At 43.5% G+C, this 26356-nt stretch overlaps 3 protein-coding genes across 6 annotated transcripts in view; all 3 read left to right on the plus strand.

Moving 5' to 3' along the window:
- The first annotated feature begins 2817 nt into the window (after nt 1-2817).
- Nucleotides 2818-10296, plus strand: DDX5 (DEAD-box helicase 5). Of its 2 annotated transcripts, none has more exons than XM_042833087.1 (13): nt 2818-2956; nt 4387-4552; nt 4692-4788; nt 4874-5007; nt 5131-5196; nt 5612-5753; nt 5842-6002; nt 6156-6328; nt 6504-6614; nt 6825-6886; nt 6968-7027; nt 8275-8499; nt 9081-10296. In XM_042833087.1, the coding sequence occupies exons 1-13, from the start codon at nt 2925-2927 to the stop codon at nt 9461-9463; spliced, it is 1812 nt and encodes a 603-aa protein (XP_042689021.1). In that variant the 5' UTR covers nt 2818-2924; the 3' UTR covers nt 9464-10296. The 2 variants fall into 2 exon arrangements, with proteins under 2 accessions (XP_042689021.1, XP_042689022.1); XM_042833088.1 differs by having other exon boundaries at nt 2828-2932.
- A 1793-nt stretch (nt 10297-12089) lies between these two features.
- POLG2 (DNA polymerase gamma 2, accessory subunit) lies at nt 12090-17352 on the plus strand. The gene is made up of 8 exons (XM_042832900.1): nt 12090-12588; nt 12995-13121; nt 13270-13375; nt 13761-13934; nt 14386-14526; nt 15511-15591; nt 16182-16282; nt 17153-17352. The coding sequence occupies exons 1-8, from the start codon at nt 12090-12092 to the stop codon at nt 17316-17318; spliced, it is 1395 nt and encodes a 464-aa protein (XP_042688834.1). The 3' UTR covers nt 17319-17352.
- Nucleotides 17353-19737: 2385 nt separating this feature from the next.
- PECAM1 (platelet and endothelial cell adhesion molecule 1) overlaps nt 19738-26356 on the plus strand; it is a 35269-nt gene continuing 28650 nt past the window's right edge. The window contains exons 1-4 of one of the 3 annotated variants that reach the window (XM_042832890.1): nt 19738-19906; nt 21003-21125; nt 24195-24292; nt 26146-26190. The gene's annotated coding sequence lies outside the window, so the exon portion shown is untranslated. Of the gene's footprint in view, nt 19907-21002; nt 21126-23923; nt 24293-26145; nt 26191-26356 lie in introns of those variants that run through there. The other 2 variants (XM_042832891.1, XM_042832889.1) reach the window with 2 other exon arrangements.

Below are 26356 nucleotides of genomic sequence, written 5' to 3' on the forward strand. Positions count from 1 at the left end.
TGACGGGCCCAGCTCACCGGCACGGCGCGGCCCAGGCCTCCCCTCCTGGCTTTCCTCGCCTACTGGGCAGAGCTCAGGCCGCGAAATGGCGGCCTCAGGCCGGCCCCGCTCCGAGCAGTGCGGGCGCTGCTGCTGCGGTTCTGCCCTCATTGCCCCGAAGGGCAGGCGGTTGTTTTGTGTTTTCACGGAGAAAATTAGGAGGGGAGAGGGCTGGCGCTGGCGGCAGGAGGGCAGGGCAGTTCTTGGCCTCGCAGATCCAGCCTGTGCCGTTCACCAGCAGGGAGAGCTGGGCGTACATCGAGGTGTTGTTGGGGGGGGTTGGCTGTAAGCAGACGGGTGACATGGCTTGTTGGGGAGCTGCAAAACGACGAGATAATTTCCAAGGGCAATAAGGTTGGAAGATGTATTAGAAGTGAGATTTAGAATGGCTTTGTGAAGCCTTGTGTGCTGTTAGGTTTCTTTAAGACGTTGGCTGGAGTGGGTATGTAACCCTCCTCTCAAAGCACAGCATCCTGTGCTGCCCAGGAACTCTGGGATTTCCTCGCTGTAAGTCATGCAGAAGCAGAACTAATGGTGCCTCTCATCCTTCAGCTCCTGCAGCGTGACAGAGGCAGCTGAGATCCTAATTATGACTAAAAATAATGGCTGCCAGCAAGTAAACATCAGTGACAATGACAGCTGTCTGAGGACTTAATTTTTAGAAATATATAATCAAATGCACATATCGTTTAAAAGAACTTTCACATGTGTGAGCAAATGCTCACCAGCACTTCTGAAATCATTACTAAAGCATAGTTTTCAATTCGATACACTCAGCTTTGCCAAGCTCTTTTTATTTGCTTTGCATATGTTGGTTTAAAGTAAGAGAACAGGAAAATCAACAATGATGTTTAATTTAAAGGGGTGGAACACAGAAATGAGGAAGTTTTCTTTCATAGAGGAAATCAACAGGAGAGTGGTGCAGGCTAAGTGCACACAGGCAGACCTGATCAGAGGCCCCCGAGGTCTTCTGTTTCTTTGGTCCTTTCAGTTCTTCAAAACCTTAACAAGGTTAAACAACACAGTGACAAAGGAGAGTGACAGTCCCCACAGTGACAGAAGAGACAAAGTAATAAACAAAAAAGATCTGAGAGAACTGTGTTAAACTGCATGGAATAAGAAAAGGTCTGATAATTTGCTGCTAACTTTCAAAGCTTTTACACGGCCTATTTTCAGATTCATCAGGAGGATCAGTAGGCATAAAGTCAAAAGGGGTATTTGGGGGGATAACTCCATAGCTTGCTTCTTTGTGTCAGTGGCTCCTATTGAAAAAAACATCTAGGAGGATCCACTATCTGAAAAATCATTAGGAAATAATACATGCCAAATCAAAACCATCTTTATGCTTTCAGTTTGTAAATCACATCAATTTTGGGGCCCAGATCTCAAATATTGTATGTTCTGTCAATGTGGTGGCAGGGATTATTATAGATGCTTTTAAAGGAGAAAAAATGAGATAGACTGCAGCTTCAGCTGATAAGTGAGGTGATTTAGATGACAGTAATATGGACAAAGGGTATAAATAAATAGGAAATGTTTTTAATAACTCACTTTGTTTTGTGCCCCCAGTTCTTATCAGGCAATGTATTGAGAAGGAAATGCTTTTCAAGTAGTGTACAATTAAACTGAAATGCATTGCAGTGGTATGTTGGAAGCCAGGAGAGGAATATAACAAAAATGGGAAACAACATGTGTAGCTTCCCAACTGTCAAATGCAGTTACGTTATTTTTGTTTCAGAAAAGCCTCAAATTGCGAGGACTGTGAGAAGGTGGGAGGATATAAACAGGGAGTGTGAAGGCATTTCTCCTTCCTTATGGTGTGTTTGTTTGCACTGGTGGTCTGGCAATAAGGCTGCTGGTGTTTGTGTACCAGGCTTCACCTTTTCCTTGCTGTGCCCAGAGCCACAGGTGTGAGCCATCTCAGTTTCTCCTCAGGCTTCGAGAGGGAAGATAAGCAGCACAGCAGCCACGTCAGCTGGTCGATGTTTTGCTATTTGTTCTGCCAGCCCTGTCCCTGCGTGCACTGCTGCACTTCTTGTGACCTTTGAATTGCTTTTCCAGCCCCTGGGGAAAGTAAAAATAGTAACTGTATCCAATCACAGGTATGTGCCGCTTGGAAAAGCGGGCAGCGGGTAACTGCGTGGTCTAAAAGTGCTCCAGCCGCATTTAATCCGTCTGCTCTCCCGATTATTTGTGGCCGACCTGTTAACGCCACAAGGATTTGCACCTCTAACCCCTTTAATGGCCTGCAAAGCGAGGCCACGGCTTCAACTAACGATTACTGGATAAAGCGGCCCGGCTGTTTATCGCTTGGAGTCCTTGAGACCTTCCCCAAACGTGACGTCACCGCAAAAAGCCGCGGTCCATTCAGCTCACAGAACTGCCGCTGCAGCCCCAACCGAGAGCCAGAGCCGCGCAGGGCCGCTTCCGCCAGGCCGAGCCCGAGCCGCGCAAAGCTCAGTGCCACCAGGCCGCGACCCGCCGCCAGCCAATCGCTCCGCGCAGGCGCAGCCGCTCGCGCACAGCCGTGCGGGGGCGGGGGGAGGAGAGGACGGGCGGTGACGGCGGCGAAGGCCACGCCCCGAGGGGGGTGGGGGACTTCCGGCCTCAGCTCAGAAGCCGGTCAGTCGGCCGAGCTGGGCCCGCCCACGCGGGAGAGGGCGGGGATTCCGAGCTTCGCGGGCCGCTTGCATAACAGGAGGGGAGGGCTCTGCGCCTGCGTCACCGGCCGGCTCCCAGCAGCCCTCGCGGCGCGCTATATAACCGGCGCCGGGGCGGTGAGGCGCTCTACATTCAGTGGCCCCCATCGACGGCGCTGGATCGCGTCGTACCCTTTGTCACCTTCTTTAGCGATCGGGACCGTCTCGCCCACCGCCACCATCGCCATGCCCGGGTATTCCAGCGACAGGGATAGAGGGTGAGTCCGGGGGCCCGGCTGGCGCCAGTCGCCGCCAGCGTCCGGACTCTCAGATCGACTGCGGCGCTCCGCGTGCTGCCTTGAAAGCTGTTCAAAATGGCGGCCGGGCCGTGGGCTGGGCCTGGGAGCCCGTCTCCGCTCTCGGAGTCTGCGGAGCTTCGCGAAGGGCGGCGGGGGGATCTGAGCCGCGTGGGGGCGGTCGCGGTGCGTGGGTGGCCGCGGGTCGCGTCTCGGCTCTGCGCTTCGGCGCGGCCCCAGGGGGAGAGGGGAGCGGGCACCGGGGGTTTGCGGAGAAGCTCCGAGGGAGTGCGAGGCTGTGGGCGGTCGGCGGGGAGCTCCTCGACATCCCCGCCTCGGGGGGGCGGCGGGCGGGACGAGGTTTGTGGGTCAGTGGGTTGGCCGGGCGCTTGGCGATGGCGGAGCGTCGAGCAGCTCTCGGTAGGGCGGTTCCCTCTTCCTTCTCGCCTCCCCTCGCGGCGCGCGGCGGCTCGAGCTGTTGCTGGCAGGAGCCGGCCGGCGCCCGCTTTGTGTTGTGTCAGCGGATGTTAATGGCCGGCCCCGCCATGCGGTGACTGAGGGGAAATCAAAATGCCGGCTGCTGCTGCCTTTGTTCCTCCTCCTTCCCCCTCCCTCCCCCCCCGCCCAGCTCAGACTCTAAAATGGCAGCGGCTGGAAAATGTGGCGTAGACAGAAATGAGAGACAAAGGAAACAGCGCTGGCAGGAAGCAGCGGCCGCTCGGCTCGGTCCCCTCTGGGAGCGCTGTATGGTGGTGAAGGATCGCTCACCCGGTGCCGGGCAGCAGGCGGGGGGGGGGCGGGGAGAAGCCCAGCGTTCGGCTCCGGCTTAACGGCACTCGGATCGGGCGCTGAGCTGCGTCGAGCTGCGCTTTAGGGCTGCTGGGATAGGATAGGAGAGGCTGCACCCTGCGCTTTTCAGAACAGAGGGGCGTAAAGGTTAATAAAACATTAACAGAAAACGCGTGTCCTCGTGAAGCACCGTTACTGAGAGAAGTTTGTCTTTTGGGATACGTGGTAAAAACATTTACAGGGAAGTTGTCCCGAGGTTTTGTAACAGCTCCTGCCAGCTTTCTGTAGGCTGACAAAATGGGAGTGTCAATTGGGTAGGAAACCATTTTGATCGTGGAGTAATGCAGTTGTTTGTGTTGTTACATTGCCCATGTTGTAACGTGTCGATAGGCCATTCCATTTCATGGAAACTGCAAGGTAATGTGTTACTTCACCTTCTGAACGTGAAGATAGGTGGATTGTTGCATCTGTGACTTCAGTATGCTTTGAAAGTTTAGTATCTCGTAGGTGGGGTTGATAACTGTGAATTGTGAAGTTGCAGGGCATACCACAAAGATAGCAATTACGTAATAGGAAGAGAACAAATTTTCTCTTGGATCCTGAATTGTAATATTCTTCTTTAGGTTTGGAGCCCCTCGTTTTGGAGGAAGTAGAGCCGGTCCACTTTCTGGGAAAAAATTTGGAAACCCTGGGGAAAAGCTTACCAAAAAGAAATGGAATTTGGATGAACTGCCCAAATTTGAAAAGAACTTCTATCAAGAACATCCTGATGTAGTTAGACGTACTGCGGTATGTACTCATCTAACTCATGCAAAAGTGAACAAGCACAAACATGCTTAGGGTCATGGGACCCAGCGTGCATGGATGGAGTAACTGAAGTAGCTTCTGTGCCAAAACTGTTTCCAGTAATGAGATCTTTCTTTTGCAGCAAGAGGTTGAGCAGTACAGGTCAAGCAAAGAAGTCACAGTTAGGGGCCATAACTGTCCAAAACCAATAATAAACTTCTATGAAGCTAACTTTCCTGGTAAGTGGTGGATAGCGTATTGTTTGTTTTTTTTTTTCTGTTTTGATTAACAACATGTGAGTTAAGTTCTAATTTTCTCTTCAAGCAAATGTTATGGAAGTGATTCAGAGGCAGAACTTCACCGAGCCTACTGCAATTCAAGCACAAGGATGGCCAGTTGCCTTGAGTGGATTGGATATGGTTGGAGTTGCACAGACTGGATCAGGGAAAACACTGTCTGTAAGTTGTGGTTATTATGTGGCATATTGCTGGATTTCAGCAGTGAAGGACAGCCTAATGTAAGGCAGGCTGAGCACTTCTGGGAAGAAACTATAATGTGGCATTTTTTTTTCTTCTGAACAGTACTTGTTGCCTGCCATTGTGCATATAAATCATCAGCCATTCCTGGAGAGAGGAGATGGACCTATTGTAAGTATTCTTAAGTGAAAGAGGATTTTAGCTGCTGGAGAAGGTGGATTTCTTGCAGTCTAATTGTCTGTGTTAATAGGAGTGCATGGCTCTTAATCGTGGAAACCTTTAAAGTGGCTCCATAAACAATCCATCAGCTCTGTTCCGTAAACTTCACAGAATTATATCAGAGCTCATCTCCCATTTTGGAGCTTGCCATCCACTAGAAGCTAGAGTGAATTTTGAGTACCTTATCACACATCACTAGATAGTGTTCAGTAATTGAGATTTTACTGAACTTTGTTTACTTGGCTTGAGATACTCAATTCTACTGCAGTCAGTCTGACATTGAAGTAGTGTATAGTGACTTTGTGATTTAAAACGTAAGACTAGAAACTTCATGTATGGAACTAAAAGCTGGGCATCTTACCTCTAGTGTCTTGTGCTGGCACCAACTCGTGAACTGGCTCAGCAAGTGCAGCAGGTAGCTGCTGAATATAGCAGAGCGTGTCGCTTGAAGTCTACATGTATTTATGGAGGTGCTCCAAAGGGACCACAAATTCGTGATTTAGAAAGAGGTAAGGATACATTTGGATGCATTATTGTAAGGCAGTGTGAAAACTACTTCTGTGACTTAGTGGTTGATTTTCTTTTAATTTTTTTTAGGTGTGGAAATTTGCATTGCAACACCTGGAAGACTTATAGACTTCTTAGAAGCTGGAAAGACCAATCTCAGGAGGTGCACTTACCTCGTCCTTGATGAAGCTGACAGGATGCTTGACATGGGATTTGAACCTCAAATCAGAAAGATTGTGGATCAGATAAGAGTGAGTATGAATGGTAGCTGCATTTAATGGCATTGCAGAAATGCCAGCGTTGGTTAAAACAGGGATAGCGCAGTTCACTCTGACTTTGCTGGGTAGATTTTGTTTGTTTACTTAATCGTGTTAATTTTGTACTGATAAAATCTCTTTCTCTAGCCTGACAGGCAAACTCTGATGTGGAGTGCCACGTGGCCGAAGGAAGTTAGGCAGCTGGCTGAAGACTTCTTAAAAGAATATGTACACATCAACATTGGTGCATTAGAACTGAGTGCAAATCACAACATCCTTCAGATTGTTGATGTGTGTCATGATGTAGAGAAGGACGACAAGTGAGTAGTTAGTGGGGGGTAAAACACTCAGTATGTTTCTAATGGTTGATTTTTAACTTCTATACCAACGAAGATGAATTTAATGGGTATTAGAGGCTAATCTAATACTGTTGAAAGGAGGAAAAAAAAATTGCACAGTGCAAGTAATGAATGCCTTGTTTCCTCTTCGTGACAGGCTTATTCGTTTGATGGAAGAAATCATGAGTGAGAAGGAAAACAAGACAATTGTTTTTGTAGAAACCAAAAGACGGTGTGATGACCTTACCAGGAAAATGAGGAGAGATGGGTAAGTCTGAATAGTACCGTGAACCACCCCAATAAACCAAATGTGCTCTTGGTTCTCACTAGTGACCACCTGTGATCAGTGTCCCAGCTGTCTGACAAGGTGTCAGCTGAGACGATAAATCCAGAAGCTGTTTAGAATTTACCAATAGCTGTCATAGTAATGAAAATACTCAATTATTTGAGGTCAATCGATTAACTTCTATATCCTCAGGTGGCCAGCAATGGGTATTCATGGTGATAAAAGCCAGCAGGAGCGCGACTGGGTTCTAAATGGTGAGTATTTCAGCAGTTTGGTAAGCAGACCATCTGGTATTTGGCACATGAAGAGACTGATGAGAGTTGCTTGTGTTACAGAATTCAAACATGGAAAAGCACCAATCCTGATTGCTACAGATGTTGCATCCAGAGGTCTAGGTTAGTACAACTCGTAATGCCAGTTGCCCAAAGTTATTTAAAGAAAGTCTATTGCTTTCTTTAACCTCTGCATTTTTCTAAGTTTTCTTCACATAAAGGTGCAGTCTTTGTGGCAAGGCCTAGGCATGACAGTCGGAGGACTCGAGGGGGATGGAGGACTAGTGGAAGTGATCGGCTGGCTGCTTCCAGTCAAATAGAGAGGTGAAAACTGAGAGCATTGTGTGCCAGTAATCTTCAAAAGGCAAAGATCATCCTTTAAACTACTCCCCCATAAACTGTTCTCTCATGAAATAAGCAGCCTCATTCACAGTTCACTTTGCCCTGGTATTTCTCTTCTCTCCATGCTTTGCATGATTTTGCCATGGTGCAGTACTGTTAGTTTTGTGCATACTGTCTGCTGTGATCTGTGGGTCTTTGAATTTCGGTGAGTTTGAAATGTTGAGGAAAATAATTACAAACTTCAATGTTCAATGAAATTTTTTTTCCAACCATGAAATGGAGAGAGCAGCTTTAAAACGTACTAAGCCTTGTACAAATTGGTGAGTACTGGCACATGAAATCTGAGAAAAAGTCCACCTCTCACTTTAGCAAGTGGGGCAGGAAAGCATTGGCTTTTCTAAATGCCTTTGAAAGTCGAAGTTCCTCCACCTATATGTAGTCGTCATGTCGAGACCTGCCAGAGAGAGACACATTCTCAAGTGAACGCTGGCTTCTTGGAAGTGCTTGCCTAGACGAGACAGTGCATAAAAACAACTTGGTGACTTTTGGGGGACAGGTATGTTTTTCTTGCAGCTGCAGTTCAAAGGTCTTGGCAAGACGAGCAGTGTGGCCCTTTTTTTTGAGCTTCTAATGAGTGTGTATGTCAAGGACCTTGTATGTTTTTACTCTAAGGTCCTCAAATGAGCACATGAAGAGGCTGCTGTGAGCTTTAGTGGCCCTACTGCAAGAAGCATTCAGATGTCACTTGATGATTTGTAAAGGGGACTCTTGAGTTGTGATTGACAAGCAAATGCATACTCCTTTATGGTAAGGTTTTGGATCACAGGGTGGGTGATAAGACGGGAACAGATGGAGTGTGCATATCTTCTTCTTCCACAATATTCATGCAGAAATGGATAATTCTAACACTGTTCTTTGCAGCCATTATTTCGTTGAAAGTACTATTGTCTAACGTTTATCTTCGATTTGGCTGTTGTGGTGTGCAAAACTTTGTACCTCGCTTTTTGCCACACTGCAACACTTTACAGATGTGGAAGATGTGAAATTTGTCATCAATTATGACTACCCTAACTCCTCAGAGGACTATATCCACCGAATTGGACGAACTGCCCGCAGTACCAAAACAGGCACAGCATATACATTCTTTACTCCTAACAATATTAAGCAAGTAAATGACCTCATCTCTGTGCTTCGGGAGGCTAATCAAGCCATCAACCCTAAATTGCTTCAGTTGATTGAAGACAGAGGTTCAGGTAAGTGCTACTGATAACAATGCATAGCTTTGCTCTCAGAACAAACTTGAAATCTCCAGCCTCCCAAAAATGGATATGGATGGTAGCTTATTTGGCAGTTATGGTGACCTCAAAAGGTGTTAAGGCTAGTAATGTGAGCAAAAGCTCCCCCCACAATGTTGTGCTGTAGAGCATCTTGTTGTGAGCTGTAGCTGCTGATTGCCACAGATGGGCTTCAGGCTCATTTGTTCTGTCTTAAAAGATTTCACAGGGCTCAGCTGTTTAGGTTCCTCTTACAGTTAAGAGATGCTGGATGTAACTGTCCTGTTGGTGAGACCCAAACAACTTTCCTTCATGCCACCGCTCATGTTGCGGGGGAGAGCGTGTGTCTCTGCCTTAGTTAAAGGAGTCCAGCTTGCCTTGATGTAATTCTGTGTGCCCATTGAGTCCAGTTAGAAACTGGAAAACCCTTCAGTAGACTTGACTTGCTGGGGCACAAAGGAAAAGAATGTTCTCTAGTCGAATTCAGCAGGTGGTACATAAAATGCAGTCTTTATCACTCTTACATCTAACTATGTCTAACTGTCTTGTCTCTTTAATAGGTCGTTCCCGAGGTGACCGACGTGACAGATACTCTGCGGGCAAAAGGGGTGGATTTAGTAGCTTTAGAGAGAGGGAGAACTTTGAGAGAACTTATGGTGCACTAGGGAAGAGAGACTTTGGAGCCAAAGCTCAAAATGGGGCCTACAGTACCCAGAGTTTCAGTAATGGAACTCCTTTTGGAAATGGCTTTGCAGCTGCAGGCATGCAAGCTGGCTTCAGGGCTGGTAACCCTGCAGGAGCTTACCAGAATGGCTATGATCAGCAGTATGGAAGTAACATTGCAAATATGCACAATGGCATGAACCAACAGCAGTATGCATATCCTGCCACTGGTGCTGCTCCTATGATAGGTTACCCAATGCCAGCGAGTTATTCTCAATAACTTAGTGTATTTAAATGTCTCAGTTTTTCATAATTGCTCTTTATATTGTGTGTTATCTCAGAACAGGATAGTTATTTAAAGAAATGGGAAACGCAGAAATGACTGCAGTGCAGCAGTAATTATGGTGCACTTTTTCGCTATTTAAGTTGAATATTTCTCTACATTCCTGAAACAATTTTTAGTTTTTTGTACTAGAAAATGCAGACAGTGTTTTCAAAGTAAATGTACAGTGATTTGAAATACAGTAACAGAAGGCAGTGCATGGCCTTCCAATAAAGATATTTGAAGACCGAATTTTCTTTCAGATGGCAATTTTCTCAACATGTGCACAACTTTACACTAATGGAATGTCAAATGTTTTTATATTCTAGAAAGGTTTCTCAACTGTGTCTGATTAAACATTTAAGCTTATATTAAAAAAAACAGCCTTGCCTTGATTGGGCTAGATTGCTTAGCATGGCAGGCTCTATTTGGTGGGGAAGAAAACAAAAGCTGGTGTCTAAATAGCAGTTGGAAATGGTCTTCTTCCTTGTCTGGTTAGCATAGGGCCAGTTTGTTTTTTTTTTATTATTATTTTGGTAAAGATTCATTGGAGTAATGGTATAGCTGAAAATCTTGCTAACCAAAGCTCTGCTGAAGTGGTGTTGCTAATGAGCTTCTGCTACAAGTGTAGGAAGCTTTTTTGCAGCACCATAACTGTTGCATATGTGCAGACTAGGCTTGAGTGTAATGTGTCTACAGCTGTCAGGCCTTGTGAGTTAGCATGCAGGCTTACTATGAGCTTCAGAGAAATGGGAAGATCTTTAGTATTAAACCTTCAAATTATACTTAAACTCGTATTGAGCAGTGATTTCTTTGCGGAAGTGGGAGGAGGGAAGTGAACGCATGTATGCATTTTTTTTCCAGCATTTGTACATTCACTGCACAGCTATTTCACACAGCTAGCACCTCTGTGCTCAGCAAAGGAATGTTCTGAAGCGCTTCCTTCATTGGGAGCAAAGCTGCTGTCAAGCAAGAGCACTTGATTCTGGGGTTGTTACTAAATGCTTTCAAGAACAGTAGCCTGAAATTTAACGCTCATCTTCAGTTCCCGCTCTTACCAATAACCAGTTTTTAAATGCAACAATGTTTAACTATACTGCTTTAAGAATCCAAGTAAGATTTTGTCCAGGTTATTTTGAATCTGAGTCACTGATTTCAAGCCTCTTGGACTTCAGTTCTGTTTTCCTCAGCTTGCTTTGCTATTGTAATTTGTTCTCCCAAGCCTCAACTTATACTATTAGTAACTACAGTGTAATCCATTCTTAATATTCTTTTTTTCCTATGAAATTCTGTCGCTTTGTAGTACTCTGAACTGTGCTGTAAATTTTCTTCCCCCCCACCCTCCTGACAGGGAGTAGCACCAAACCTTCGTTAATATGCAGCCCAGCTGGCTCGTAGGCACAGTGTAATGTAGTCCTGAGGTGTACTGACAGTACGGATTTTTAAGGATGGAGATTCCTTGTGCACCTCTGTGTACTCTGATAGAAGTGGAATAATGCAACCCTGTCCCTTCCTAACTTTCATCCTGCTCCTGAGTGTGAGTTACTAAGCCTGAATGTCCGAGGGGGTTTATTTTTGCTGTTAAAGGCACAGTTCCTCAGCATTTGCACTTAAAGCTTTCCTCGTTCTCAGTAACAGAAACGGACTTGGGGCTTTGCAATGAGTGAAACCAGCCCTGGCTCGGGCTAGCAGGCTCTAAATGGCGTTCTTCTCCTCTGCCCTACTAACGCTGCTCCCCGCTCAGCCCCGTGGGCCTGGCTGCATTCAAGCCGCGCTGCTGCCGCCTCGCCGAACCGTAACATCCGCGCGCCCTTCGCTGCCGCCGCCTCGCAGCGCTATCTGCTCGTTCGGCTCCGCCCTCTGGCAGCGGTACAAAGCTGTGATTAAGCGCGTGTGGAATTTTCCACTGCTGCAGCGCGGCCGAGCTGCTGGCTGCTCCCCGAGAGCTGCCGTCCTGCGGAACGTTGATTTCCTCTGCAGCGTTAACCCTCGGCGGGATGCCGTGTATTGCTGCACGGCACGAGGAGCGCGGTGCAGCCGCTCTGAGATCTGCGTTAAGCGTTACGATTTTTTCATTTACAAAGCCTTTGCTCTGGGGAGCCCGGTGGGCACTACAGCCGAGCGCGGGGCTCCCCTGTCTCACCGTAACCTCCCGTGGGTGAGGGGCAGCGAGGGCAGTTCTTTACTATGAGCGGTGAGGTGCTGGAACAGCTGCCCAGAGAGCTGTGGATGCCCCGTGCATCCCTGGAGGTGTTCAAGGCGAAGCTGGTTGGGGCCCTGGGCTGGTATGAAATGGGGAAGTTGGTGGCTCTGCCTGTGGCAGGGGGTTGAAAATTCGCGATCCTTCAGATCCCTTCCAACCCGGGCCATTCTGTGATTCCGTGAAGGCAGAGTGCAGCCGCAGGGCGGGGCCCCACACAGCCGGAGCGGGCGAAGGCCGCGAGGCGGCGCGCATGCGCATCCGCCATGTCCCCTCGGCCTCGTGCGGGGCCGCGCGCCGGTCCCGTTTCCTGCGCGCGCGGCAGGTGGCGCGTGCGCGGTGCTCGCAGCGCTCCCCTCCTCAGCCGTGAGGGCGGTGGGCAAGATGGCGCTGGGCTGCCGCCAAGGGTGCCGTATGTGCGGCCCGGGTCCCCTGAGGCGGTGGCCACTGGCCGCCTGGGAATCGGAGGCTGGGCCTCCGGCACGGCCCTATGCGGCGGCCGGCGGCGAGGCGGCGAGTGGGCAGGAGGAGCTGCTGCTGGAGGTGTGCCGGAGGCGGCACTTCTTGCGGGGCGATCCGGAGCTTCGGGCCCGGAGCGCGCAGCTCCGCTTCGGGCCCCTGGGCGTGGCGCTGCGGGGCAACCTGGCGGCACAGTGGTGGGACGCGGTGCTGGCCCGCCGGGAGCAGGTGTTGGCGGTGGATTCCCCGGTGCACGGCCGTCCCTCCGCCGGCTCCCCGCAGGCTCAGGGCGCTCCGCGGCTGCTGCACTCGGAAACCCTGCGCGAAATTCTCCAGAGCGGGGGCTGCGGCCGGGAGCCAGGCGGTGCGGCTCTGCAAGAAGCGCTGGGCAGCGCGGGAGCGCTTCGTGAGAGCCTCCTGCCCGGTACGAACGGCGGCACGGCGGCGCTCCGCAGGGCTCGGGCAGCCCGGGCCGTTCGCAGCTGCCTTCAGGGGAACTCGTTCTCCGGTTGTGGCATCGCGCTGGGAGGGTCTCATTGCTGCCATCTGTACTCGGGAAGCCGGGCAGCACAGCGTCGGTGTGCGCTTTACGCTTTGCCCTGCGATGAAGGCGTAGGATGCTGAAATCACAGTGCCCGCAGGTACGGGCTATGAGCTGCTGAGCTCATGTCCACAGAACACAAAATATGATGCTATAAGTATAAACAGTATGTAGCAATGGGGTCTTAAATCATCGTTACTACCTTCTTGTGGATATGCTAATGCACTGTATTCGTTCCTACTATAAAATACCTTGTGGCTGCTGCAATTACTTGTCTGTCTTCTGGCAGGTGCTTTGGCACAGTATGTTAGCTGCTTAGAACTTGTGAACAAGAGACTGCCCTGTGGCCTTGCTGAAGTTGGAGTATGTTTTCACTCCATTCCAGGAAGTGAGCAACACAACGAAAAGCTTAGAAGGTAGACTAATAAAGAGTGATAAATCTCTCTTCCTACCTAAACAAGTATGCATAGTTGTTTCAACTTGGATTACTCTTGAAAACCGTTTCTTGCTTCTTTCCTGTTGTTTCTGAAGGAGTTAACTTGCTGACCTTGCTATTGTTTAAAGAATAGGCGAAAGGACTACATCGTTACTTACGTGGTTTAGCTCTCCCAGAACTGCAGGACAGTGGCTTGATTATTGGTTACGTCAGAGACTGCAATGGTGGAGAAAGGTAACAGTGGTGTAATATGGGCAATCTTGACCTGCTCCTTTGTTTTTTCACGGAGAGGGGAAATAAGCACCCTGATAGATTTTTTGATGAGTTGCCAATTCTTGTAAGTGAAATACATAAATTCCTTCCAAGAAACCGAAAAATTACTTAAGATCATGACAAAGCCATGAAGTGGTTTGTGGTACACTTGCAGAAAGGTAAAGGTTTAGAGATAAAAGCATTGTGAAACAATTGAAGTGATTTGGGTTTCAATTTATGAAAAGAAAAAAAAAAAGATGATAAAATTGCTGTGCACCATAAGCTTCTGTAGGCATCACAGATGTGGCTTTTGTAGTTAATATAGCATTCACAATAGTGGAACACCTCTTATATCTTTGACTTTCAGTTTGCAGTGGGCCCATCCAACTTCAGCAGCAGTGACTTCCAGGATGAAGAAGGAAGGCGGGGATTTAATTTGCATTATGACTTTCCTTGGGGGAAGGAAACAATAGAAACATTGAAAAACCTTGGTGACACTGAACTGCTACAGATGTATCCAGGAGACAGATCAAAATTACTGGTAAGCGTTACCTTACTGTATGGAGAATCTTTTATAATAAAGGTGAGAGAAACGTTTTATTTGCTGATCCAATTATTTATTGACTGTTTCTTTTTCTTTTCTGGTAAAATCAGTATAGTTGATATGCTGCTATCAGACCTTCATTGGCAGATGTTATAAAATAGTGATGCTGCGTTGTTTATGCATGGAGATAATTCTTTGAAAGTAACAGTGAGCTGTATTGTTCTTCTCTTTGTTACAAACTAATTGAGTCACTGTTTCATGTTAAGGTTGCCAGTAATTTTAAAATGCAGCTGATTGTAAGATAGGTCTGAATATATGAAGGGTGCTTGAGCTCACTGCCTCCTTATACATTTAAAATAAATAAAAGGCCCTCTGCAGCAGTCTTTCAGGTGTCCACCCCATCACGGTTGGTTGGTGGCTTTTTGTAATTTATTTTTTTCCTCATCAGGGCCGGGATGGAAGGAAGAATGTTCTTCCTTATGTTCTGTCTGTGAGTGGAAATCTGGACCAAGGAGCATTAGCTTATCTCTTTGATTCTCTCCAGCTGGCTGAGAATCCTCTGACAACAAAGAAAAATTCGCAGAGAAAGGTAACTAGTGAAAGGGAGAATGGATGATGGAGGGAAGGGATGTGCTTAAGTGCTGGGCCTGAATGCCAAAAATCACATCCTAGGTCAACAGAGATCAATGTGCCTGTGAAAGCAAGCAGCAAAGTGCTTTTGTTGTCTGAGAGCATTGTGTTGAGTACAAACCTAATAATTCATAGAGAAAGTAATAAATTCAGTCATCTCTTTTTTCCATATTTCTATTCCCTTCCCCAAAGGATGCAGGCAGAACCGTTTTCAGTGCTAGCAATAGACTGGGCTCACGGGGCTACTTCTGTAGTCCTTTTTACCCACATAAACAATTTTTCTCTCATTCAGAGATCACTTTTCCTTTCATACCTTCTCTCCAGTGATTAGTAAGCTTTTGCCATGTAAGTGGTGTCATTGGGAGGAATTGGAATGTAGTTGCTTTGAGAGGGAGAGAAAATGCTGGGGAAAATTGTCTCCTCTAGCAGACTTTGGGGGTTTCCAAGAGCAGAAAAGCTGGGTTACAGGTAGCAGTGAGGCATTTTCCCTCAGTGACCATCATGAATCCTACTTTCACTGAGGTTTTCTAGAGTTACAGTGCTAGCATTCACACTGCTTGCTAATCAAACAGGTGTTTGTCTTTAAGAATAAGCAGTAGGCTGGATAGTAACTGCCTAGTGGGCTGTCTCTTTGATCTCCTTAGTCCCACTAAAGCTCTGCTAACTAATCTTCATCTCTCCTCTTCTGGGACTCAAACAGAATGGTAACTTACATTCTGATTACCTAGCTGGCATATATATCGAGTATCAGAAATATGGCTTGCTTTTTTCTAGTTCAGGATTTTGAGCTGTAAGAAAAATTCCTTGTGTTTAGAACCTTTAGTAGCAAAGCTGCTTCATCTCAATGAAAAATCTTCAAATGACTGCATTATGTTCTGTAGTTCTGTCTCAATGTTCACACTGGCCATATTCAGTAATCTCTTGCTTTTTGTGACATTATTAGGTACTTAAACTTCACCCTTGTTTAACACCTATCAAAGTGGCTTTGGATGTAGGGAAGGGCCCAACAACAGAGCTGCGACAGGTATGTTGTGAGAACACGTGTTAATATACAGTGTTAACTTCCCAAGTGACTTTCAACTGAAAGTCAGGCACTGTTTATGTTGGTGAAAGTGCTGCTATTTCAATCCTGAGATTCATGTTTGCACATATTTCATAATGCTTCCTCCACAGTGAGCTTGTGAGTCATGGCTGAAGAAGTACAGTGAGGAAGCAGATGCCGTCTTTGCTTTAGCACACTGCTTTAGTACTGTTAGGAAGTTTGAATTTGTTTCATGAAAAAAAAAAGGTAAAATAAATAACAAAATCCCTCTCGGGTTCTTAATCTTTCATAGTCATCTTAACTCATGGATTTTATCTTCAGACTTTAAGGTTTTTTGTTTTTTTTCCTTAAGTCAGTCATTAAGCCAGTTGCCACAGGAGGGAAGAAACTTAGGCTGATGTGTTTTTTAAATAAAAATTGAGATTTAATTGCTAAACAGCTAAACACAATGAGATCACTTCAGCCAGTAAATTAACACCAACTAGGAATGCTAAAATTGCAAGTAACAGAGTTCAGTTTGTTTCTAGATTCTCAAAATGGTTCTTTTTACTTTTTTTCTTAAATAAATACAGGTTTGTCAAGGGCTGTTCAATGAACTATCAGAAAATAGAATTGCTGTGTGGCCGGGTTATCTTGAAACCACACAGCTATCTCTGGAGCAGCTTTACACAAAGTAAGGAGAAACATTTTTAGTAAGTTAATGTACAAAGGTAAAGGGTGATTTTCTGTGAACTAGCAAAAATGTGCTTTTTTCAGCAAGAAGTTATTGAGTGCAATAACCACACGAATAAAGGCATATGGTCTATAAACTCAGATTCTATTGATTTTTATTAGAAGGAGCAATGCCTGTTCATTTTAAGAATTGAATGAAACGTTAGCCTTCCACGCTTTTTCCAGGGTTGTTGTTTGAATTGTGAGATCTCTGTTAGAGACTCTCCTATGAAAGTAAATTTCTTAAGACGAGTCATAAACTTGCAAAACTGTCTTCCTCTTTTTTTGCATCTGGGCCAGTTCTGTGTTCTATTCTTAAGTACTGCTTCAGCTGGCACGCTGTGCCCAGTTCTGAACTTAAAAGTTCCTCAAGCCTAAATGATGTATGTGCAGGAGTTATTTCAGCAAATAAAAACCAGTATTCCAGTTGAACTCTTCCTACATGATTTGTGTATCAGCAGTACATTTTGAGCTCGTACCCATCGATCATGAGCATATTGATGAATAATTTCTTTTCCACAGAGAAAATGTGCATGAAAAACAGATACAATGATTGGTTCATGTACAGTAGTCTTCAAAGTCTGGCTATTAAATAACAGAATAATCACTTCTATAAAAATACTCTTATAATAGGTGATTAAATAACAATTGATGCTTTAAAGTAATGTAATAATTTAAAGAAATGTAGTCAGGAATGTTCATAAGAAAATGAGTGTCTTGGCACTGAGCTTAGTGCATCATAGCCAAAATAAATACATTCAGGTTATGATACGTAATTTATCTGCAATTTCATACATCAGAAGCAGTCGTGGATGTGATCTTTTCTTTGCAGGTATGATGAGATGAGTGTTCTCTTCATGGTCTTGATAAGTGATTCTACTCTGGAGAATGGAGTGGTCCAGCTGAGGAGCAGAGACACTACCATGAAGGAAATGATGCACATTTCTAGGTTGAAAGACTTTTTAACCAAGTATATCGCATCGGCTAAAAATGTATAAACTTAAATATATCTAATAAAAGTAACTTTTGTAAGTGTCTGTGCCTGAAATGATTTCAATGGTCACAGATTTAGCCATTTTGCAAAGAGTTCTGCTAAAACTTAATAATGTATCACCTTTCTGTCAAATCAATGTCTTCCAGGCTACCTGGAAAAGAAGAGAGAGACAGACTTGTCCCTCTGCAGCAGGGCTAACCATATTGTCTTTCTTGTCTTCAGTTTTACTCTCTCTCTTTGGTTTTACTTCACTCTGAGAACTGAGAAACTGCTATGGTTACCACTGGGTAACAGCAGATAGAAAAGTCAGATATGGATCTTCTAGCCTGGGAGGACAACAAAGTTGAAATAACTTCTAGTAATGCCTAAAGAGTTTTTGATTAATTTGTGCTCTTATACAATCCAGTTCTTATTTCAGGAATAATGGTTAAATGCACAGGAGATTCGCTCTTGTCCTGACAGTGACTCCACTGTGCTTTTGGCCATTAAAAATAAAAAATGACAAGAAACTCTTGTTTATTTAACAGGATTGCTATTTGTTCTTTGTAATTGCAATCCACCTGTTAGATGTTTTGTTTTATAACCATGGTATTACTTAAGGATTTTTCTTAGTAGTAGACAACCAACTATGTGATCTGTTAAGTAAATTTTGGCCAGGTAATCAGTATCTAAACATCATCACTGAGCAGATGTGGTGGTACTTATAAATATGTGAAAACTGAAAGATTCTTTATAAATGTGTAATAGAGTTAGTTAATCACACAGGCCATGTTACCTTGTGCTCCATCTCTGATGAGGACCTTTGTATAGATTGTAGCACATGCTCTGTTCTCTGTGAAAAGAGTAAAATAATTCATGTTGATATTTATTTTTTTTTTTTTAGTAAAGACACAGCAGAAGAATTAACACACCATCAGCAACTTGGTTGCTAATAACATCTCCTGTATGGTTCCAAAATTAAGCTGTGGAATATTTCCCCCTTTAGCTTAGATGAAGTTATACTCTTATATTTCCCATGGTAAGTTAGCAGTTTCAATATGTAACTGCTGCTATTCACCTTACTCTCTGCTGTTCCAACCCTAATCTTCCCCCTCACCCCAAACACAGTTGTGCACATCAGATATTCCACCACTACAAAATAAGGTTTTTACCTTGTTCATCTCTTCTTATAACAGAGAGGTTGACATATTCTTCTTCTGGTTGAACTGGCTCTGGATTAAAGATGAACAGTGGTTAACTCAGTTACAAATGACTGAACTTTGAACAGATTGCAGGAGCTACGTTTTGTTTTGCTGCAGCTTGCTTGTAGCCTGTTTTCAGTTCTTAATTAATGGCCACTGCACCTCAGGTTTACTTATTCTAGTTTTCTTTTCCTCTGTAATGGCTGTTCTATCCTCACTGTAAGTTACCAAATGCAGTTCTCCATTTTATTTATGGAACTTCAGTGCATTTAAGCAGTTGTGGTTTTGGCTGCATGGCAGATTGCCCAATAGGTGGATGCTGAGTTGTGTCTGCCATGGCATGGTCAGTAGGAGTACTAATAGCTCACTTAGCAGGTGTTCCCTTCTGCTGTTTCTGCAGTGTGCAAAGGAATTGGTCCATGCTAGCTGTGCACAGCACAAGAGCATTCTTGCACTTTGTACAAACTCCTGCATATTTCAGTTTTGTGGCTATGTGGAGAGTGACGTGAACTTGCCAATCTCTGCGTATGTGACGGAGTCTTCTGCCTCTTCTACTTTCTCTGTTGAAGTACGGCCAGTTGAGAACCGAGGAGGTGTAAATTTTTCTGCAAAAAACAAAACAAAAGCCAACCTTGTGCATGTATCAATTTGTCTCAGAGGTGGTTTAGCAGTTCCATTTTATTTTTGAATATTTATTGATCACGAAAACAACATCTTTCCTTAACAGAGGCATTTTTAATAGACTTTCTTTACAAAGAACAAAGAACATCCATCTCTTTTCAGTATTTGTCTTGTTTCAGCTATTTCTTTGCTTCCCTCATTTTATGTCTGCCATTGAAAATGTTGGTAGAAGTCTTACACTGAATGTCTTTACAGCAGGCTGGTTAAAAGGAGAGTTAACAACTTCCTAAAATGCCAAGACCATAGTTTGTAACATGTTTGCACACTACAATATACTGAAGACATAAACCAGCCCCTCCAGAAAATGAAACATGTTCAAATAACTCACTTGCTTTATATGAAGGGATTATGAAAAATGGAATTGCCAGAGCAAGTCCTATTGCTAACAGTAGTAAGGTCAGTCCAAGGGAAATGATCAGGGGTTGAGAATTGCTTCTCTCCTCTGGAAGGAAAAAAAAAAAAAAAAAAAAAAGGTGATTATGTAAGGAAATGTTATTTTGTATTCAAAGTCTTTTCTGCCAGCTAAAATCACAACCTTGCATTTCTTTCAGCTTTTGGTTTAGCTGTGGTTAACAGAACTACTCAGAGTGCAAATTGCACACAACCACCACAGCTGAAGGAGGGGAGGCTGCTGCTGTCAATGACCCTCTCTTTCATAGAGATCAGAGAGAAAAGGGAAACTGTTATTGCCCCAAGGCAGAGCGGAGTGGACCAGGGATCTCTTCTAAAAGTGAGTCCTTTACACTCATCCTCAGAGTCACTTCTACTGTTACTATCTAGGCTGCATGTTATTGTCTTTTGCATTAATTTAAAAGTAACTCAATTTTTAGAATTACTATTGAAATAATTACAATTTGAGCATTACATTGCAGGAATAACGTTTCTGGCTAAATAACTGCATTTGTACTGTATTCTGTCCTTGGCTGCTTATTGGCAATAGTACACTGTGTGCTACGTGCATACCTGCTAATGTGAAATTGAAACTGTTGCTGTATTTTGTATTATTGCGAAGGCGATTTTCAGCTTTGCATTTATACATTCCAAAGTCACTAGAGGATTTGATAAGTACGGAAATCACTGCTGCTTCCCTCTTCTGCATCTTCACCGGGGCTTGGATGCTCTGTCTATCTTTGAAGAATGTGTATGTGATAGGGAGAGAGCCTTTCTCTGAGAGACAAGACAAGGTCACGTTTTGACCTTCCTTTGCTTGAGAATTGGGTGAGCTCAGCACCGGTTTGGAAACTGGCTCTGTAAAAAACAATAGCAACAAAAAGAACCTGAAAAGATTTCAGTGCTGATTACAGGACAAATTCCAAAGCAAGACTCTGAATTTAGCAGCAACATTAGAGAAAAAGAGATGCCTATAACGGATGAAGTATTCAGTGGGGCATACCAGAACAACACTGCTGACTCCTGAGGGAATGATAGCAGTTCACAGAAGTTCAGCTCCATCACTAAGGAGGGATGGTTTTACTAGACCAGGTTTGCCAAAGCCCCATCCAACCTGGCTTTTAACATTTCCAATGATGGGGCATTCTCTGGGCAACCCGTTCCAATGCCTCACCACCTTTCTTGTGAAAGATATCTTCCTTGTATCCAGTAAAATAAAATGTGCTGAAAATTAATACAGCAAGACATACCTTTAAGTGTGAAGTTGAGACTTCTGCTGTATTTTTCACCATTGGAGATTTCATTCTCAGCTTTGCACTTGTATTCACCCACATCGCTGGCAGAATTGATAGTTAAGTTAAACAAAGCTGGAGTCAAGTCTGTCTTATTTAAAGCAGACACCTTCTGACTGTGTTTAAATAGTGTATATCTGACAGGAGGAGATCCAGAGTCTGAGTGACAAGAGAGGCTTACGTTCTGGTTCATCACTACTTCCAAAGTACCATGAAGAGGTGTGAGCTTGGGGTTGGAAAGGATCTCTGGAAAGAAGAAACTTGTGTGTGAGTTCACCTGTCATTGCACGAAACCCCCAGGTTATTCCCAAAGCATGCTGATGTTTAGGCTATACTTAATTCTATTAAAATAGATGTTCATTTTTTTTTCCTACGCTTCCTACTTCCACCACAACTTTGTGTTTTTCATTATCAATGTGGAACTCCAAACACTTGATGAACAATGCATGCTTTCATATACAAGAGAGCCACACGCACACAAAGCCAACAGATGCATTTAGATGAACCAAAGAAAAACTTTTGAACTACAGCAACATTTAAAATAGTTATAGAATAAAAGAGAAATATTACAAGGTGTTGATTGTAGGAGAAAGTAGTTTTATAAGCTAGTAAAGAGGTAGCATGTGCACCTAAAAGTGAAAACAGTATTTTGTCTGTGACCATGTGTAAACAGGCTGAGTTAATCTCACATATGGTGTCTGAACTTTTGACTTTTCAATAGAAGCAATTGGAGCTTTGATTTTGTATCAACTTGTTCTGCTTTTATGAGATAACACTAATGCATATCTAAGAATAACTTGCCTCGTCTTTTCATATAAATTGGTAATAAATCAGTGTAAGATAAATTCCAACTCTTTTGGAGGGAGAAAGACATCTTGATATCTTCAAGCAATTTTGAATGTACATAGAAATGTACATTAGTAAAGATGAAGTTAGCTTCGTATAGAAGCTTGCAAAGCATCTCAGTGCAGCCAGGGGCAAAAGATTTAGTCTTACATGAAGGCTCTTGTCACTTCAAATACCTTCCCCATTTTTTGTTGATTTCAGCCCATGTCCCAAAACTGAAAATAAAAAGAGCCTACCTCTGCAGTCTGCAGTCGCATTCTGAATCTGTTGAGAGATTTGAGCTGGAAGAAGAGGAGAAACCTTTAAGACAGGAAATGGTGGTTCTTATTTAGAAATATTTGTAATATGTGTGAAGGGTGTCCTTGGCTTACGGTAAGAAAACAGCAGAAGTGTGAAAAGAAACATTTTTTTTTTCCAAAATGAAGCTGGTCCAAGGTAACTGTTGGAGTTGCACTAAAGGGATCTTAGAGGAGTGGCTCTAGCAGTTGAGGAAGTCCTAAATATGGAAATAGCACTGATCTTTGCTGTTGATATTTGCATGAAGATTCATGTTCAGCCTATGATGGTCATCTTAGAGTTGTGCACAGAAGAAAAAGAAGAAAAGAGAAAGGAAGAGCGGTTTGGAATATAACTGGATGTTAATGTAGAGTTGTTCTTAGATGTAACTAACGTAATCAACTTTTTCATGTTTGAGAGCTGTGTAATAGAACTGTGCTTCCATGTAGTAGAAAAATAATTGTAATTTTTTTTAGTATTGTTCTTACAGAAGAAGGAGATCACCAATTCATATCTCACAGTCACACATTTGCTAGAGAGAATGCAAGAGATCTTCTGGTAGCATATGACTGAGACTAAGGGAGGATGTGGTTTCTATTTTTTATCAGTGCTCCCATATTAAAAAAAAAAAAGGACAAAAAAAATAGTACTTAATTCATGGGAGTTTTAAGGTAATAAGAAATATTCCTGGAGAACCAGCCCATTAAGAAAACATTTTGACCAAATTTAAAATACTAAGCTATGAGGAAGTAAGATCTCACACTAAAAGGCACAGATCTCATCACAAACTTGAGGTTAATATCACTGCACAACAGATTGATGATTAATTTGATCATCTAATCACTAATACAAAGCTCTACTTTAAACTTTCAGCAAGTAGGTGTTCACAATTCATCATCCTGTGCCTCTGGACACAGTAAATCTTTAGCTAATGTTCCATAGCATAAACTAGTGTTTTGTTTTGGTCAGTACTATTAGTATGGGTGGAAAAAGCCATTGTTTCTACCTCTCCATGAGTCTGTCCTTTGATTCTTCTTTCTTTGATATCCTTTTGGGCTTGAGACCCAGTGGTCAGAACTGAGAATCTGACATTAGGAAATATTAGTTATAAACTCATAGGCAGTTCTGAATTATTAAGATCTCCAGGTCAGAGCTTACATTCAGCAGAGCAGTGCTCAGTTGCTCTGCTGTTCTCTGTTCCTGGTGTATACAGCAGTAATGCTGTCCATGTATATGTATAGGCAATGCCTTTGGAAGAGCTCCAGGCCCTGCCCATGTGAAAAAGAAACTAGAAATGCAGCTAACGTCTTAAAGTGCTGTGGTGTGTCTGGTCTTATTTCTCATCGATTCTCCCATCTCTGGAGGCAATGAGCCTGCTGTGCTGCAACACTGAAAAATTTCCTCACAACTTCCTTCTTCTTCTTCTTTTTCAAAAAAAAAATTTAATTTCCTTTAAGTCAATCTTCCTCCCTGCTTGCATTGCTTATGTGGAAATGATGACAATTAACCACAAGGCAAATATTTATTTTGCAGCTGGCAGGAAGCATGTGTAGAAATGCAGATGTCGAGAGAGGAACTGGGAGCATTTGTGCATTTTCCTGTTGCGGCAAACTGTTCTTCATCCCAGAACAGCAGCACAGCCCTTAAAACAGTCGCAGGAGGGTGGTGGAGAAGGAGAGGTGTGCAGGAGGCAGTGTGGTGCTGCATGCTTCTCTCTTGGGGGCAGGGGGTGTGTGGGTGAGGCAGTGGGCAGCTGCCTTGCACAGCTCCCAGCACTTGGGATGTGTTTTCCAGACTGAAATAGTTTGGTTTTGCTCTTTTTTTCCAAAGGAGGAGTTTCATTTGGTGTGTGTCTGTATTGGAAAGCAGTTATTGACAATCTGTCCGTGCCCTTTCAAAGAAAGAAGTTTGGGTGTCTCTGGGGCATCCCATGTACAGCCTTCATCTGAGAGATTGGTTGCTTCCCTCACCAAATACAGTCAGGGCATCTGGAATTTATCCCATAGTTCAGTGCATCTGTGTCCTCACGAGTTTTGTTTTATTTTCTCTTAAAATTTGGGTTTAGGACTTGAAATGGGAGCAAACATATTTCTTTTGGCATATGCCAATCATTGCAACTATACATGTAAGAGGAAGGGAAAGAACTTCCTTCCATTTAACTATCCGATCCCTGTGCTTACCTGTTTCATCTCCCTAAACACGTTTCCTTTTCAGCTCCTGTAATCACCTTGCAGAGTGCAAATGCAGTCACTTTTTACGTCAGATCTTTGAAGCACTGTGACAGGACGTGGTGGCTGGGCCTTACTGATGAGGTTTGTGTAAAAGCCAAGCTGTGATTGCTAGGATAACACTAGGGGCAGTAATGATGTGTTGGTTAGAAAAGGAGACTTCAGATGAAGTTCTAAATGGAAATGATTAGGTTATGTTAATAATAAACAGGCTTCCAGTAAAAAAAAAATAAAATAATGTGATTACTTTTACTTGAGAACAAAAATAATATAACATTATGTATGAAGGCTGTGCAGTCTTCATGCTGTATCAGTATTATTGTAGGTTTCCAGGGAAATCTGCATCTTTCAGTGGAATTATAAATGTTGTTCTCAGTTGTAGTTTCTCATCCTGAGAGGTTCTCCACTCTGGAAGAGCTTCTGGTACTGTAGATGTCTGCAGAGGGCTTTGCTAGGAATCACCATATGCATACATACATATACCATATGCATGCTGCTGGAAAAGAGAATCCTGGGGAGGTGTTACCAGGGACTGTAGATAAACAAGTGAAACTCACATCTCTGGAAGAAGGAATATCTTTTTTTTTTTCTCCTGAATGAATTTCCAAAGCACGTGGCAGCGTGTGCTACATGAAATGCAATCAAGACTTGGATTGCTAGGTTTCTTTTCAATATGACACCAGGTTGGTTAGGAAGAATTGATCCAAATAGTAATAATAGGTTAATACTGTTGTGTTTAAAAGAAACATTGCAATGTGAAATCTTCAGCAGTATTCCCTCACTACCAGCTTTCTGGTTCCTGCAATTACTTTTCCATATATCTTTATATTGCCCTTTGGAGAAGGTGTTGGATATCAGTAATTAAGGGAAAAGCTTCAGAGGGAAACAGTGGTTTAATTGCAAAAATATGGAGGGAGACAAAATGTACTTTGATTTAGTTTCTGGGCCTCACCCAGTAGATGGCACTGTTATGAAATGTAATGGGCTGAGAAGCACAGATTTACAGCTACACAATTTTAAAATAAACTACAGAATTTCTAGATTTCTGAAAAGAAGTCACTTTCTTTAACATTCTTCGTAGATATCCACATCCACGATTTTTAATATTATTTATTCTTCTCTTGGGAGATGTAAGGAGACTTTAAAAGTATTAAAAGACAAATGATACAAATGTCTCATGCTCAAGAGAAGACAATATACCCTAAAAATATATGCAGAACAAAATCAATTTGTTCCTAGTTCCCCAGGGAGCTGACTAGATGTGTGAGAACAGTGACATTCACTGTAATTCCCTTAATTCTGAGCATGTTGAGACAGGAAGTGTTAATAGAGTGAAATAGTTCACAGCTGTAAGGAACCACGGTGTCAGGAACAGCAATTAGAAATCAGAGCTACTTTTTCTACTATTGATTTGGTTACTGGAAGTTTGTGTTGACGTCAGTAAAGATGGGTTTGGATCTCAGACATTTGGTGATGCACTTCTGTAGCAATTCATTGCTTTTGAAGTAGATTCAGCGTGCTGAAATTATGTGGAACAAGCTTCAATGGTCCCACAGTGTTGTGCTTTTATTCGGCGTTTCATCCTTAAATAAATAGGTTTTGACTTGGATTTTAGGCAAAGCTCTGCTCAGGTGTCAGAGCTTTTTAGGAATTGATACATTTAACCAAATAGCAAAGGTCCCAGCCAGCAGAAACAGCTATTAGGAATTCACAGATAAGCACAGCTTTAATACTTAAGGGTTTGATTTACTGGCCTTTAGATTAAATTAATAAAAATCACCAGTTGTCGAAGGAACTGTGTGCAATTCTTCAGTCTGATTCAGAAAGTGTTACATTTTTTTTATCAGTCCCTCTTTTCCCACAAATACAATAAGGGACTGAAAAGAGTTCTGTAAGTTGTGCATACTTGAATAATTTTCTGTTCTTACTTCTTTCAGAAGAGCATGTCCTGAGAGATTACAGTGTACAGAGCACAGCTACATGTAAGTTTATATACTTTATGTCCACATGATCTCCAGTTTGACAATGGGAGATGGTCTTAAGCTCTTCTTCCCCCTTTGGAATGTTTTTCTCTCAAGTTCCGTAATGTTTTGTGTTAAATTTCTGCAGTTGAGCTTACCTCTCAGATTTTGGCCAATAGCTGCTAGA

This window comes from Centrocercus urophasianus, unplaced genomic scaffold, assembly GCF_019232065.1.
Source record: "Centrocercus urophasianus isolate 14NV4802_14NV808 unplaced genomic scaffold, USGS_Curo_1.0 seq_40, whole genome shotgun sequence".
NCBI lineage: Eukaryota > Metazoa > Chordata > Aves > Galliformes > Phasianidae > Centrocercus > Centrocercus urophasianus.